Here is a 15,332-nt window from a genome sequence, read left to right on the forward strand (position 1 = left end):
GCGTTGTAAAACGTATTTCACCCAGGCCATTTATAGACGAGTTGACAGCATTGTTCATAATGTGGTAGTGGTGGCAAGGCTCGGCTACAGAGATGATCTGTGATTTGTTTAACTCCCGGAGCACTAAAACATAACATCCACTAAACATAACACCCCTTGTGTACTACCTTTTCTAATTGCCTAGTAAGTTTCAACAACACTAATGCTTCGTTGAGCTCAGAATTAATTTCCTGGTGGGACTTTGAGCGTAGCATCTTCATTACCACATGTTTTCATAATTGAAGCCAGAGGCCTGTAAAAAAGAAAAAAAAAAAGGAATTCTGCTTGCTTCACTTGAAATGTTTCCTTCCATTAAAAAGGTGGAACTGACCCTCTTAATGCAAGATTTCCCACAAGCATTAATGAAATCCATATATTTTAAGTATATTCCCATGCTTTGCATCATATTACAGCCCCATGACACTTAAAGCATCACTGATAAGTGATCAATATCTTCTCCTCTCTCCTTTCATTTTCATAACAAACCACTTCAGCTTCATAGCTATGTGGCTAGAATGGTTTGCCTGGTAGAAATACCCTGGAGTGCATAGTTGGACTGGTGCCAGTCAGTAAGGATTAGGCCTCAGGACCTGCAGTATATCCACTAAATCAACAACCTCTTCCTGAGCTGATTAGGAGGCAGTCTGAGAATTTTTAATATGAATCCACTTGTTTGGTTTTTATCTGAGTATTATTGCAATAATCAGGCACATACAGTATAAGATTAAAAACACTCAAAGCCAAACCAACCAAACCTCTGAGGTCAAAGGACACATAAACAACCCACTGAATTCGTTTTCTTTAATCAGTCAAGCTGGAGGTATTTGAAATATGCATGTTAGACTGGCAGCGGAAACAGCCTTTTCCTTTTCTTCTTATTGTTATTCTGGCTTGGTAAATCCGCATTTTGGATACTATTTATGCTCTGATGTCTTCTGCCTCTGTCCAAACTGTCCAAGATTTTCCCTCAGTTATAAATCCTTGGCACCTCTTGGTCGATTGAAAAACCTCTGAAATGAGATCCAGGATTCGGAGCTGGAAACATCATTACATCTGCTGAGCATGTTTGTAATGGGTAAAACAATCTCACCACAGTGTCCATTTAGGGGGGAGTTCTGGAGCTTTTGATCATATCACACCATCTTCCATGAAAGATTTTCCCAGTTGGAAATGTTCAATGTCTTTTTTTTCCGGGCACTTTGGGGACCTCTTGTCAATGCTGGCTTAAAAAGTTAAAACTAAAATTGAAAATAGTATTTGACAAAATAATCTCACTACAAGGTCCATTTAGTAGCTGTTCTGGAGCTTTCAATCATATCACGCAGAGGAGTTAGCCTGGTTGCCCAGATCCCGTTTAACTGTTTATTCTTGACTTTGGAAAAAAGTAAATGACAAAACAATGTCGCCACAAAAAGAGGAAGATAGTGTGATGTGATTGAAAGCTCCACAAAAGCTACAAAATGGACCTAGTGATCCAGTAAGTTCATTGTGATCATGTAATGTAATGAAAGGCAATTATTGCTTTATAGATGTCACAGAGTTATAAGAAGAAGAAAGCTGATTTTGCTCTATTTTCCCTATTTCCCTCTCTGTTTTGGCGAGGTTTTGCCTGTACGCTGATTGTCCACTCTCTAGAGTAGTCATCGTAGTAGTCCATCGTGCACGTTTCATGCACAGTGATTCTGAGCCAGGGTCCTCGTGTTCAACAGTGTAGCTGATAGCAAGGAAAGGGTCTAGCCTGCCAAGTCTAATGCCTTTGATGGCTGACGCAAAACAGCCAGACCTTAGGTTGTTCAAAAGCCCCTCTGTGTCTCTGTAGTGAGGGGGCGGCCTTGAAACAACCACCCTGCTCAGTCATAATCATCTAAAACAAGCTAACGCATTGTTGTGGAGCTTTGTTAACCATATGTGATGTGCTTTTCTTGTCAGGAACAGGATAACGCCCCGCACGTTAACAATGGATGAAATATGAGCCGTGGGCTTGTGGGAGAGGTGTTTGATGAAAAACTAGCACCACTTTCTGTCAGTCCTTGCTGTTCACACTACTACGGTGGAGACTGAATTGTTCTGAAAATACTCTGAAGATTATAACCAAGCACTCCGGGGCCCCAAGTACTTGGCAGTGGCACCCCTGTTGCATTTCAGGCATTTCAGTTTGATGTGTCATCAGGAAGACATAGCTAAATTTTTCTGAGCTTTTCTGTGCTAATTAAATCGGTCATGCTTTTGGTGAGTACAACGCAAACACGTAACAAAATACCCTTTCACAGTGTTGAAAATTATGAGAGCTCCTCGGCTGTACAAACGAATTCCCCGGGCTCCGTTTGTCCCTGACTTTTGCCCTTTGCTAGTGTGGATGAGGAAGAAACTACTCATCAGTGGATTTAAGTGCCTGCTGATGTGTAAAGCAGAGGTTGAAATGGTGAGTAAGGGCTGAGCAACAGAGTAAAGCTTACTAACGCAGACCCCGGGGCTTTGGTGGAATATTCCTTTTATGGGATCTCTCTCTGAAGACTTCCAGTGGGGAAGAGTTGCTAGAGACATGACTAAGGCGGTAACTGAGTTGCTGGCAGGCAACACTGTGAAAGCCGTGGTCAGACCTACACAGAAACGAGCCCGTCAGCAATCGGGCTAAAAATAAGAAACCCTTAAGCAGGAAGGCTGCCTCAAAGAGCGTCTATCTCCTTTGTTTAGATGAAGTGAGGAGTCCAGTGAGTGAGAGTTATCTGTCCTCTCTGTTGATGTGCTCCAACCTGGGCCTGCTGCTCTACGCTGGGAATGCTTAAACCAACAGGGGATTCCCGAATCACAGCTGCTCTCTCCTGTTGGAATGATGTGTGAAATGTGTGGGTTTCTTCGCTTGTGGTTGTTGTTTTTCTTTCTCTCTCCTTCTTTGCCTTTGCCTCCCTTCCTCTGCTCTTCTTGTCCAGGCACAGCTCAGTGGCGGTTGGTGGAGAAGGGGTGGGGGGGGGGGGGGGTATAGAGAAGTGAGTTAGCAGCAGTGTGCTCGCCGCCCACTCCCTCTCCCGTCTTCCTTTTGGGCTTCCTGTGGGATTGAAGAGGAGTATAGTTTTAACAGGGAAGGAGAAAGAAGAAGAAAAAAAAAAAGAGGTGGTGGTGGGGTGGGGGTTGTCTTGGCTAGAATGGGCTTCAATAGGGAGAATGCCTGGACGTCAAAGAGGAAGTGGGTTGAATGTTGGAACATTTCAGGAGAATGGTGGGTGCATTATTGGCATTTAAATGGGGCCTGTTCTAACGGAGGTTGTGTGAGTTTTGGGTAACAGGAGTGGGATTGTTTGGTGCCCCTACAGAGAGCACTAATGGACTTTCCAACAGGCCGTGTGGGAAAATTGTCTGACTAATGATGTGTATTGCTTGATTATTTGGGCCATCATGTTGGGCCCCTCATATGTTGGTCACAGCTGGAGAGTAATAGGAGTGCAGCTGTGTTTAACTAACTCCAATAAATCAACTTGGGGCCTGGTAATTTATGCCTTTTTCAATGCATCTTCTATCATTTATGGTTTATGTATCTCCTCTGTCACTGATATCACTATTGGCTAATGAATACATCGACTATTGAGATAAATGTTCAGTATGTTGATTATTCACAGCAGTAGCTTAAACAATAACCAGAATGAATGCAATAAAAACAAAAAAAAAAACAAATCCTCTTGTGAGCCACTAACTATGTAATGAATGAATAGTTTTCTAAATTAAAGAGTTGGTTCTTGAATTTACCAAAAAAACAAACAAACATATTTTCTCACTTATCTCTTGTGGTAGCCATGAAAATAGTTTTGGTTTTTATTAGTTTCGGTCTCCAAGCCTATACAGTGAATGTGAATGGAATGGCCGCCTGAAATCAGTGCAGTTAACTGTAAACGCAACATTAACATATGCCAATCGATGCCAATATGCTGATATAAGGACGATATATACTGGGTAGAGCCTCCTTTTATTCTCAAAACGGGCTCAGTTCCTTGTGGCATCGATGCCACAAGATGTTGGAAACTTTCCTTAGACATTCTGGTCCATGTTGAAGTGATTGCATCACATCATTTCTACAGATTTGTAAAGATCTAGAGTAAAGTAGAGACTATTATGCATGAAAATCCCAGGAGATCAGCAGTTTCAGAAATACTCAAAGCAGCCTGTCTGATGCCAGCAATCATGCCACTGTCAAATTGAAAAAAAAACAAAAAACAAAAGTTTGATTGGCTGATTGGATAATTGCATGAATCAGCAGTTGTACAGGTGCGTATTATCACCTTATATTCAGTTGCCTGTTTACACATGCAGCTGACACGGAACAACAATAGTATTTATTTGACATCGTGTTTCAGGCGACCTGGCAATATCCAGACTCTTTTAAGATCTGTTTTGGTGTCCTTTTATCTCCCGAAGGAAGTATCTGATTCCATAACAGCTAAATGCTTCATCATGTTCACCAGCTGTCTGCAAACTTTTTCTGTCTATATTATTTGATACTGGGCAGGTATAGCTTACAGTGGGTTTGTCACAACTTCTTTGCTGGGAAGGGGAACTTCAGAGTTGGGGTGATACATTACTTTACCAGCAACTTCTTTTTTTTTTTTTTTTTTCCTGAAACAATATCCAGTACTTTAGATAATCTACAGACTACAATGTGAACAGTTTTTATTGGAAGTGCTTTTTACCGAAGAACCAGTTCCCATGAAAAGTGTTGACAGAGAGTTCTGTGAATCATCCAGAGTAAGAGAGGCCATGTTTCCAGTTAAAGATGTTTCTGTTGATTTTATTTTAATATCTTTTTTTTTTTTATTACAATAAACATAAAAAAAATAACAAATCTGTCCCCTGTAATTGTATTGTGGTGACAACAAAGAGAAAGTTTGGCAAATATCTCAAAACTTGGGCAAATAAAACCAAAACTATCAAAATGGTGAGATACTCTTGGAAGCAAATGAAGTTAAATTTTTTTTTTTTTTTTGTAATTTCGTTGAAATTTGAATCCAATAATTCAAGAATGAAATTGCTCTAAAAGTCTAAACTGGTTCTGGTTCCTAGACGTGGCATTGTTGTGAACTAATTCATATGCCTTAAGGTCTTAGAAATGCTGATCACAGTATGCAGGAGTGAGAGTATACATACTGTATTCCTGTGTTTGTACAGAACCTAAATCCACGGTTTCCTCACACTGAGGTGGAGAGTAAACATTATGATGGGCCCAGCCACAGGTATCTGGAGTGTCTCACTGACTGGTGGAGAGCACTCTTCAGGAGCGGAGAGTAAACAGGAGCCTTTTTGGTCTTTATTTGGTCACTTTGCTGAGCTTTTAACAGACTAAACTTCACTGACTGCGCTCAAACTCGAGGCAGCTTCGAGCTGCTCAGAGGACACGTGACGTATTCAGTGGGACGCTTCATTTGCTCGTGTTCTACAGCTGGATGCTTCAAGGTTTGTCCCCTTTGTTATAGCCTCCAGGGAAAGGTCAGCCATGTTCATACATCAAGTGTGAAGCTTTGCACCCCCTCTCCACAGTTTGACCCCGCGGCCTGCCGCTACGTCCACCACCTTGGTTAGTTAAACCACAAACCACTTATTTCTCCTCGTTTTCTTTTTTTTTTTTCTTCTGTCCTCTCACTTCCTTTCCATCACTTCTCTTTCTCCAATAGCACATTAAGCTGGATTTAGATCATCCCCTCGTCCTCTTCCCCTGGAGACGACAATCAGCTACCATCTGGTTCAGCGTCACGGGGTAGCCGTATGAAACTGACCCTGTGCAAAGATCAACTTCCTGAGATGTCAGAGGGGTTTGTGTTGTTGCATTCACTGGGGATAGGGAGGGAAAGTGGGGGGGGGGGTATCCTCTGGCCCCTTTTTTCTTTTCTGAGGCCCCAAGATGTTTTCTCTAAGGGATTGATGCATCTCCCACGCAAAGGAAGAGAGCAGGATATCAGGAACAACAAAGTATGTTTATATGAATATAGTACACCGCCACAGAATGCACATATATCTACTTGTGCTGCTAGTTTGGTCTTTATATGACATTCAATCCCTGATCTCCTCCTGAATCTCAGCCAGTCAGAAAATATAAGAGTAGGAAGTATGAGCTGATTGCACAGAAAGAATCAAGGAAGTGGCTTCTTCTTTTTTTTTTTCACTGATAGTGAACTTTTGGAGATTTATGCCTCCCCGAAATCTGGAAATCTGAGTATGTGCAACTCCAAGGAGCCCCCTACTCTAAACTGTATGGCTATAAAAGCTGATGGTGTGTTTTTCATCTTCTTACTGTCTGCACAGACATATGAGGAGGTTAACCATAATTTACCTCTAAATAAGGGAATTAATCTTGGCATCGATTTGTTATCAGCAGAGGAACACTGCAGATTGAGTTACATAAGAGACTTTGCCGTAATGCTGTTGACTTGGAGAGAGAAATAAACAAGTCATGTCAGTTAGCGTTGTTACTTCCCTTTAATTATGTATAAGTTTTCAGATAATGCAATCATCAGACTCTGGACACAGCGTAATTGAATTGCAGGTAGTGAATGAGAGGAAGCGAACGCGGCAGGGCCATTTCTGTTCTCTGTAGAAAGGTATAAAGCACGATCATTTAAACGTATAGTAGATGGCTCAGTGTGCCAAAGGAAACCATTAAATGGGTTTGAGAAGCTATTGCAATGTCCCGGGAAAGTTTGGTTTGCATATGTGGACATTTACTGTTTCCTCTCATGGCAAGAAAAATACAAAGTTTCATCCAAATATGTAAATGAGACCTCAAAATGTGAATTTATGGCAGACTTTGACCCTTTTTTGCTTTGGTTGGTTTTAGTACTTTTGGTAACATTGTACATCTGATCTTACCATGTTTAGTTAATATGTCTCACGTGTTTACTGTAAGTTTTGTCTGCTGTGACTTTGGTTTTATACCCTGGTTTCACTCCACTTTTCTCTGTCAAATAAGTTTTTCAGCTCCAAAGTTCAAAGAAAAAGTTTCCAATTTACAGTTCTGCGCCAAAACCGCTCACATCATAACGGAGATGGACTTACTAAAGCAAACACCTGGCATCGCAATCTAATGCAGCAGCCCTTCATATGTGCTACTTTTGGAAGTAGCTTTTAATTTCACATTTTTGAGAGACATTTTATTTTAAAGAAACTGAACTGAACAGGTAAGATATGCGTAACCTTTCCATGTCGGAGCGAATCACAGGTTCTGCTTCTACGTCTCTGTAACGGTAGCATGTGAGCTCTCCACATGAGAGTGGTACGTCTTCGAAAGTCGAAGAGAAGTGCATCTCATTCTCTGTGTCGGCAAACACTTTATTGGACCTGAATAATGAGCTAATTATCTCACATAATAAGCTTAGACAGTTTTTTTTTCTGTAGTAGCACAGATCCCATAGCCTCAAGAAACAAATATCTACCCACACACCCTTGACTTCCAACACTAGTCCCCAAGTAAACATCAAAAGAGCGATATGCGACCGCACATAGCAACAAGCTTAGATGACTAAAGACCGGGTTTATCAAGTCTTTTGTCTAGCTCTGACTTGGTGCTGATCAGCGCAGCGCAATCCAGGGAATGTTTTATACAACTCAAGCGTTGCATACTCATGCACAGCCCACACACACACATGCACACACATGCACATGCACACAGCACTGACACAGTGATAATAGTATTGCAGACCTGCCACTCCTTGCTCCTAGAGCTCTCCTCTGGACATTCTGTGACGACAATACAGCTGGAGGAAGTGAAGCAATCTGTAATTAGTCTTTGTCACAGTATCAGTTACGTCTCTGCAGGCCCCACCCTTGCATTAAAGCAGACCGTAAACTGGGGTTTTTATTTTAATGTTTGATGAGTCAAATTTGAATCAGGTGGCATGGAAAAAACATGGAAAAAACATGAGGGCTGCCGGTAATTTCCGATCTGTGTGTTCTTTTGCTCACTTGCAGTTGTCTGTCTCTGCTGGCGGAAAGGTGGTTTGCCAGTTGTGCAACCTTTTTTATGACACGTCGAACTCAAATATATGGGAGTCATTTTCATCTGTGGAAGGCTGTGTTGTCTTGAAGAAATTGAAAGTCTAGATAGAATTACGATGTCTTTCAGCCATAACTTCTATGTTGATACAGCCTGACCTTGTTTCTTTCTCATGTGCTGCAGCCTAATGAGGAAGTCAGTTTATGGTGGTAGCATATCAGGTCATTTACCACCTGCACTAGAGTCATGAAATCAACAACTGGGCAAGGAGAATGTTTACCATGACAACACTGCTGCTGCTTGCTTGAGCAATCAATTCTTTTTTTTTTTTTTTTTTTTCTTCCTTGTGCGCCACACAAGTATGAACTTCAGTTAGAGGAAGTTTGTTGAAACTTTACTCACCTGTAGCCTTTACTGGTCATCATAAATATTAACAGAACAGGCAGGAAACAGCCTGTATGTACTGTATGCGTAGATGTACTGTATGTACGTGGCACAACAGCCAAACCATTTACCCATGATTTAGCATCCCTGTTAGCAAACTGCCATTGGGGATGTCCAAATCAGATTGATTAATATTCACAGCTGCACAGTCATGACAACCTTTTTGTTTATTACAGTTTGGTTTCTCAGTCTGAGTAATAATTAAGGGGCTAATTACATATCGCATGGCTCCTCTAATTAAAACGGTCAGCTTGCTTTCGCTGGCCTGCCTCTGTTGCCTGGGCGTTAGGCTGCTGGACCACAGGGTTCATATCAGGGAGATCCCTCAGGGACAAGCTAATGAGGAGGAAGAAGAGGGAGGGTGGGAGACAGCTGTTTGTGCCTAATTCTCAGTGATTCGGTGCCGCTCTCTGTCGCTTTGTGTGAACACACGGCACAATAACCTGAGTGAGAAACGCACAGTGGAAGAGGAAAAGTACAAAAAAAACAAAAAAAAAAATTGGCTTTTGATACTAGTTTGACTGAGCTCAAAGATGATATCATTCCTTTTTTTTTTCCTCCCCCCCTTCAGTTTCTAGTTAAATGAACTGTGTTATGTACAATGTGGTGTCGCGAGGTGTGTCTCAGAATTTGGAGCGCGTGTTTTGGCCTTTCCTTGCAGTCAAGAACAGACACGTTGTGGAATGTGACCCGGGAGACATTACACCAGAACCATAATTTCTGCTGAAATACACAGGAGGATGATTCTTTTGTTTTTCTCTCAACCTGTTGCTCAAGTCAACCCATTAATTAAGACTCAAAGGAGAGAAATCAGTTATATGCTCATTATGTGTGTGTGCACAGTGTTAATGTGTGCGTATGTATGGCTGTGTGTGCGTTGGAGGGGTGTTCACGGTGTTGAACTCAGCTGACTCTCTCCTCAGCGCCAGTCAGAACCTGTCTGACCAGCTTGGGACGACTGAACACAGGAAGACGACTTGACGCGCATACTTGCTCTAAAGACTGCATTCATTAAGAAAGAGCCTTTACTATCCGCAGGACTTATCAGTAATACCGCCTTCCTTATCCAAACATCTTGTTATATAATGCCAAATAGGTCACTATCAGCCCACGATTGTAGTCCTGTGAATCTCTCGCTGCCTTTGTTGTTACTGGAACCAAAAGCGCGTGGATCAGCATTTGATCCAAACCCTAAATTGTTATTAGTCATGTTGCCCTTAAAATCAGATACGCTTCAACTACTTATTGAGACCGTTATAAATTATGAGATTTAGAGATCTACAGATCCCTTACCCCCACCTAAGAAACAGACTCGCAAATCTCATGGAATCTGTGACACACCAAATCTTTTCTCCAAAATGACACAGCCTCGGAGATGCTGGTTGCAGTGGTTGTTTTAACAAGCCTGCATAGCAGTGGAAAGACTGCGGCCTTTGCCAGTATAAATACAGCCAGCTCGCTTTGACACATGAGCCAGAACTCGCTTTGTCACTGAGATTCGATTCCTATTGTAGATGCTACCCAGATCACTTATTTTCACATGAAAGCTGGCCAAGTTATGACTGCTCGGACCGCATTTACAAACAGAGACACTCGCGCACACACACACGCACACATACACACACACACACACAAAGAAAGTCATAAATTAAGCCAATATGTTACATAAGCAGTGGATGTTTCTGAGTGATAGCACCATGGGGCTTTGGATAACTGGTTTTGTGACACTGCATTTATTTCCAGATGATTTACACACAGTGAGAATCATGTGTTTCAAATAACATTCAGACATGTTTGACAGATTTTTTTTGTCTTTCCCTGCAGTATGCCAAGGAATCACCAACCGCTTAAACCTTCTGGGGTCCAAAGAAGACCACTACCTGAACATGGTGAAGACCTACAGCAACTGCACTGTGGTCCTGGAGAACCTGGAAGTCACTTACATGGACGAACACCGTGACCTGTCCTTCCTCAGGGTAAAGACTGCACTCTGTTAACGGTGGAGGTTAGACATGCACAGCACAGACTGGGAAAGGTTCCTATTATCTCATTTTCTTTAGTTTTCTCTTTGGTGGTCTGAAGCCTGTTTCCCCAGACAATCTGTGTCTTGGATCTTCGCAGGCTCCTCACTGCTCTTATCGCTCCGGTTCAGATAATTAAAATCCACGGAGAGTGAGTGAGTCCGTAGTGGCAGATGATTCAGTGCGTTTCTAACCCTCTGGTTTGGAGCTTTGCTTGAACTCCAGCTGCAACGACAAGGTAGTGAACACTGGGCAGATGTTACGAGAGACCACACACACTCACTCACATGCGTGCTTGCACACACACACACTCACACACACACACACACATACACACACACAAACAGAAATAACATGCAGTCAGCAGATATCATGCAGGAGTTTCAAGGATGGAGATTCCACTGGGGATGGTGGGGGCAGATGTGTCCCTCTTATTTTTAGAAATCCTATTTTTGTTCCCTCTCCACTGTTTTCTTTTTTTTTTTATTCTACCTGCTCAGCTGTCATAATAGCTGTTTTTTGGCCCTGACTTTCACCTCTCTACACACATTACTGCCCTAACCCTCAGAGTGGTGGAGCTGGATGGGGCCATGTGGAGGATGACTAGTACAGTCAGGGCTGAAAAAACAAAAAACAACTTCCTTTAATCTGTGTTGTGATTTAAAAGTGACAATGTGTCATTACATTTACATGACAATTGTTAGGGATTACCAGTTTCACCCATATAGTGTCCTAAGGTTTATACAGATATGCAGGAAATAACCTTCACATAAATTCAGTTTTTATTTTTATTTCATTTCATCCGTTGCTTTCTAACTTCATTGCCTACCCGGTTCTCAAACCAAATATTTATCCTTTAATAATAAATGTGTGTTTTCAGCTCAACAGCATTGCACATTTATACCTGAGTCCACAACAAACAGCTTCTTTATTCTCTTTTTTTTTCCTTCCACAGTCAATTGAAGAAGTGGGCGGCTACGTCCTGATCGCCCTCAACACAGCTCCCAGGATTCCTCTGGAGAACCTGCGCATCATTCGAGGTCATTCCCTCTATGAGGGAGCCTTTGCCCTTTCTGTTCTTGCCAATTATGACAAACCTGCAGGTCAGGGCACCCAAGAGCTTCTTCTGACCAGCCTGACAGGTGCATTTTCAAGTTTTCTATGGCAGAATTTTTTCTACAGAAACTTTGTGTTATAATAAAAATCTAAATATTTCAATCTTGGCCTCTTGTAAAATTAACTGTGTCATTTTATTCAATTCACATTATTTTGCAGAAATTCTTAAAGGAGGTGTCAAGTTTCAGACCAACCAGCTGTGCAACGTGGATACAATACAGTGGTATGACATTGTCAATGCTGACAACCATCCCAGCATGGAGCTCCCGGTGGCTAGCAAAAATCCACTTTGTAAGTAACACATTTTACAGCAAAAGACGAAGGCTGCAAAAGTCATTCATTGTGCATTAATAAAGAATTTGCAGGGTGTGAAGTAAACATTTGACTGTTTATTGTGGTCTTTTTTGTTTTTTTATACAGGTAAAACATGTGACTCAAGCTGCTTCAATGGTTCATGCTGGGCTCCTGGGCCTGAAAATTGCCAGACTTGTAAGCTCTGATCTGTGTTTTCATTTTACCATTAAAGAACTCAAGTACATACGCTGTATTAAAGCTGAAATCTGGAACGTGTTTAAGTTGATTTATCGTTGTTAGTTCACAGTATCCTGTATATGGTGTGGTGAAACACGAAAAAAAACTTGTCAGGAAATATTCTCCACAGCTTTAATAAGGCCTGAAAATGAAAAATGAAAAACAACTTGCCGGTACTGGTCACTCCACTGACTTTTTCTTGTTCTTTTCTCAAGTAACAAAGCTGAACTGTGCACAGCAGTGCTCGAAGAGATGCAAAGGACCGTCACCAAGCGACTGTTGTAACGAGCACTGTGCTGCGGGCTGCACAGGACCGCGGCCCACCGACTGTCTGGTGAGAGAAAGACGCCTTCATGTGCGGGACACGACTAATGATATGATCAAGGAGCTGGGGAACAGAGCGGCATGAACAACAGAATAAACTGAATGTTTCATACTTCTGCTTTAAATTTGGATGAGAAGCCTCCAACAAAACAAAGCCCTCACTCAGCAGCATCTGTTTTTATGATCAGAAGTGTTATTATTGGTTTCAGTACCAATGAGACACATAACTGCTGATTAAATCTTTCATTTGGCAGTGCCTGGAGTATCAGCGTCTGCTCTCCCTCTTCTCTGTGCAGCTCTGAGGATTAAGCCAAGCCTGTGATAGAGGAATGCTGTGTTATCATTAGTGTGACTTGGTCCCTGTGTACTGGATGACTGTTATTTGTGCTGCAGGCCTGTCGGGACTTCCAGGATGACGGGGTGTGTAAGGACTCCTGCCCGGGCCTCATGCGTTACGACCCCAACCTGCACCAGCTGGTACCTAACCCACATGGAAAGTACAACTTCGGGGCCACCTGTGTCAAGAGCTGCCCACGTAAGACTGACTAAACAGACAAACTTATTCTCAGTTCTTTGGTATTTTTTAGGCAAAATTGTTCCTGAAGTTTCAGTAATCTTAGACACTGATATATTTATTAGTGCGCAGTAGCTTTTGCCTTGACAGTCAAGATAAATAAAATAAAACTAGTCGGCCTCACTGGCCAATGTGAAACTTATCATGCATGATTACGGGCTTTTTCACATTGTGGTATGCTGAACAAGTGCCCCGGTCGTCCTTCAGGGTTGTTAGACATTCAGTAGTTACAGTGCACAGTTGCAGTTTAATTATAAACTGTATAAACAAGGAAAGAAAATGATTGAGTTTCAGGGCGTGTTAATGCAAGAACTGTTCTCTCTCAGTTTAACTTCCACAGGTCTGTCCCAGTATTACTCAGTCAATACTGAACTGTATAGCCTGCAGTGTTATTATGTGCCTGTAGTGATACTGGTGGTATAACTCATGCAAGTTATTATGGCTGAAAAGTACATTTAGGTGTGATTTGATTTCTTGTGTTTTGCAATGATTCCAGATAACTATGTTGTGACTGATCATGGAGCCTGTGTGCGGACGTGCAGTGGTAACACATATGAGGTGGACGAGGGAGGAATCAGGAAGTGCGCAAAGTGTGATGGACTGTGTCCAAAAGGTAGGGAGTTGAGTTGTCTCCCTGTTCAACCTGGGGACTCTTCCTGACTCATGCATAACACAGTTTACAGTGGTAAAATGTAACTAAACACATTTATTTGAGTCCTGTGGTTTATTACAATTCAAAGGCAGCTGCAAGACACATGTCATTAAATATGACACATTCATATAGATAAACTATCGAATAGAATGCGAAATTGTTAGAATTAGCTCCACATTGCCCAGCAGCAACATGCTAATGCTACTTTCATGTTAATGTATCACTAATAATAATCCAAGGGGAACATACCGCAGGCATAATGAGTACTTCAAGTACATTTTATTCATTTAATTTTGAATTGTGGAATTGCCTCTTTTACTTCAGTAAAGGGTCTGAAAACTACTTTAGACACAGTTTGCCTCCTCTTAAAAGCCCTGCTCACTTTGGTTTAGATTATTCCCACGATCAGAATAATCTCAAGAGCTTTGAAATAGTTTCTGTTCTTGTAAAACAAAAATCTTGTTTTCTTCATGGTTTGCAGTGTGTAATGGTCTTGGAACGGGAGACCTGACTCACACCCTGTCTATCAATGCAACCAACATTGACTCCTTTAAAAACTGCACCAAAATCAATGGGAACATTGCTATCATCCACACCTCAATTCATGGGTAAGGAACAGCACTTGCGGACTCCATGCCCGCCTATATCACCTGTATCAACTGCAATAGATCACTGGGCAGCTTTACCAATAAAAACAAACAAGTATTTTTTTTTTTTTGTAATTTTGTAGGGATACATATACCAAAACACCAAAGATGGATCCTGCCCAGCTTGATGTGTTTAAGACAGTTAAAGAAATTACTGGTAAGCCTGCGTAAGAGCTGAGTAATGCATGACGCACTAAATGGCACACTAAGGAGTTTCACAATTAACAAACCATTTGTTGCTTCAGGGTACTTGTGGATTCAAACATGGCCAACGAGCATGAACTCACTCAGTCCTTTTGAGAATCTGGAGATCATTCGAGGACGAATTAAACGGTATGTCCCTTTGTAAAGACCCCCTGAGGATTCACGACCGCTGGATCACAAGGAACAGCAGGTCAACAACAACTGTTCTTATTAAATCTTTCCTTTTTTCTTCTCTTCCTGCTCGACCTTTTTCCCTTTGGTAGTGGAAGCCGCAGTGTGGTTATGACTCAGCTCGATATCAGCTACCTGGGCCTTCGCTCCCTCAAAGAAATCAGTGATGGCGACGTGGTCATCGTGAAGAACCGCAACCTGTGCTACACCAATAAAAGCCACTGGGAGGGGCTGTTCAAATCGGAAACCCAAAGTGCCACTGTGGAGGAAAATGCTAATGCTGCCACATGTGGTAAACTGAATATCATTTCCCACACCTAAATCAGTCAGGTCATTTTGTTGTTTTGTTGTGTAACATGTGATTATTCAATGCACGAGCTGGATTTAATTAACCGAGTCTAATTTCAGAATTGGATAATTATGTGGGAAAGATCTTCTCTTCAGATTATATGTTTGTTTTCAGCTCTGAGTAACAACACGTGTGACAGGAAGTGTACCATAGGCGGCTGCTGGGGTCCTGGCCCAGACATGTGTTTCGCCTGCCGTGACTACAGCCGTGATGGGAGCTGTGTTGACTCCTGCAACATCCTTGAGGGGTAAGGGAGGAATCTGGGTTTTACTCCCTTTTTTTAAGCTC

The 15,332-nt window shown here is 41.9% G+C and overlaps 1 protein-coding gene across 1 annotated transcript in view; it reads left to right on the forward strand.

The window, feature by feature from the left end:
- Positions 1 to 15,332, forward strand: part of egfra (epidermal growth factor receptor a (erythroblastic leukemia viral (v-erb-b) oncogene homolog, avian)) — a 42,524-nt gene that overhangs the window by 10,333 nt on the left and 16,859 nt on the right. Inside the window, exons 2-13 of the mRNA XM_056390882.1 lie at positions 10,280 to 10,431; positions 11,432 to 11,618; positions 11,752 to 11,883; positions 12,013 to 12,081; positions 12,339 to 12,457; positions 12,841 to 12,982; positions 13,518 to 13,634; positions 14,155 to 14,281; positions 14,404 to 14,477; positions 14,566 to 14,653; positions 14,788 to 14,987; positions 15,159 to 15,291. Coding sequence (XP_056246857.1) covers positions 10,280 to 10,431; positions 11,432 to 11,618; positions 11,752 to 11,883; positions 12,013 to 12,081; positions 12,339 to 12,457; positions 12,841 to 12,982; positions 13,518 to 13,634; positions 14,155 to 14,281; positions 14,404 to 14,477; positions 14,566 to 14,653; positions 14,788 to 14,987; positions 15,159 to 15,291 — 1,540 coding nt within the window. The remainder of the gene's footprint in view (positions 1 to 10,279; positions 10,432 to 11,431; positions 11,619 to 11,751; positions 11,884 to 12,012; positions 12,082 to 12,338; positions 12,458 to 12,840; positions 12,983 to 13,517; positions 13,635 to 14,154; positions 14,282 to 14,403; positions 14,478 to 14,565; positions 14,654 to 14,787; positions 14,988 to 15,158; positions 15,292 to 15,332) is intronic.

Source organism: Seriola aureovittata, chromosome 12, assembly GCF_021018895.1.
Source record: "Seriola aureovittata isolate HTS-2021-v1 ecotype China chromosome 12, ASM2101889v1, whole genome shotgun sequence".
NCBI lineage: Eukaryota > Metazoa > Chordata > Actinopteri > Carangiformes > Carangidae > Seriola > Seriola aureovittata.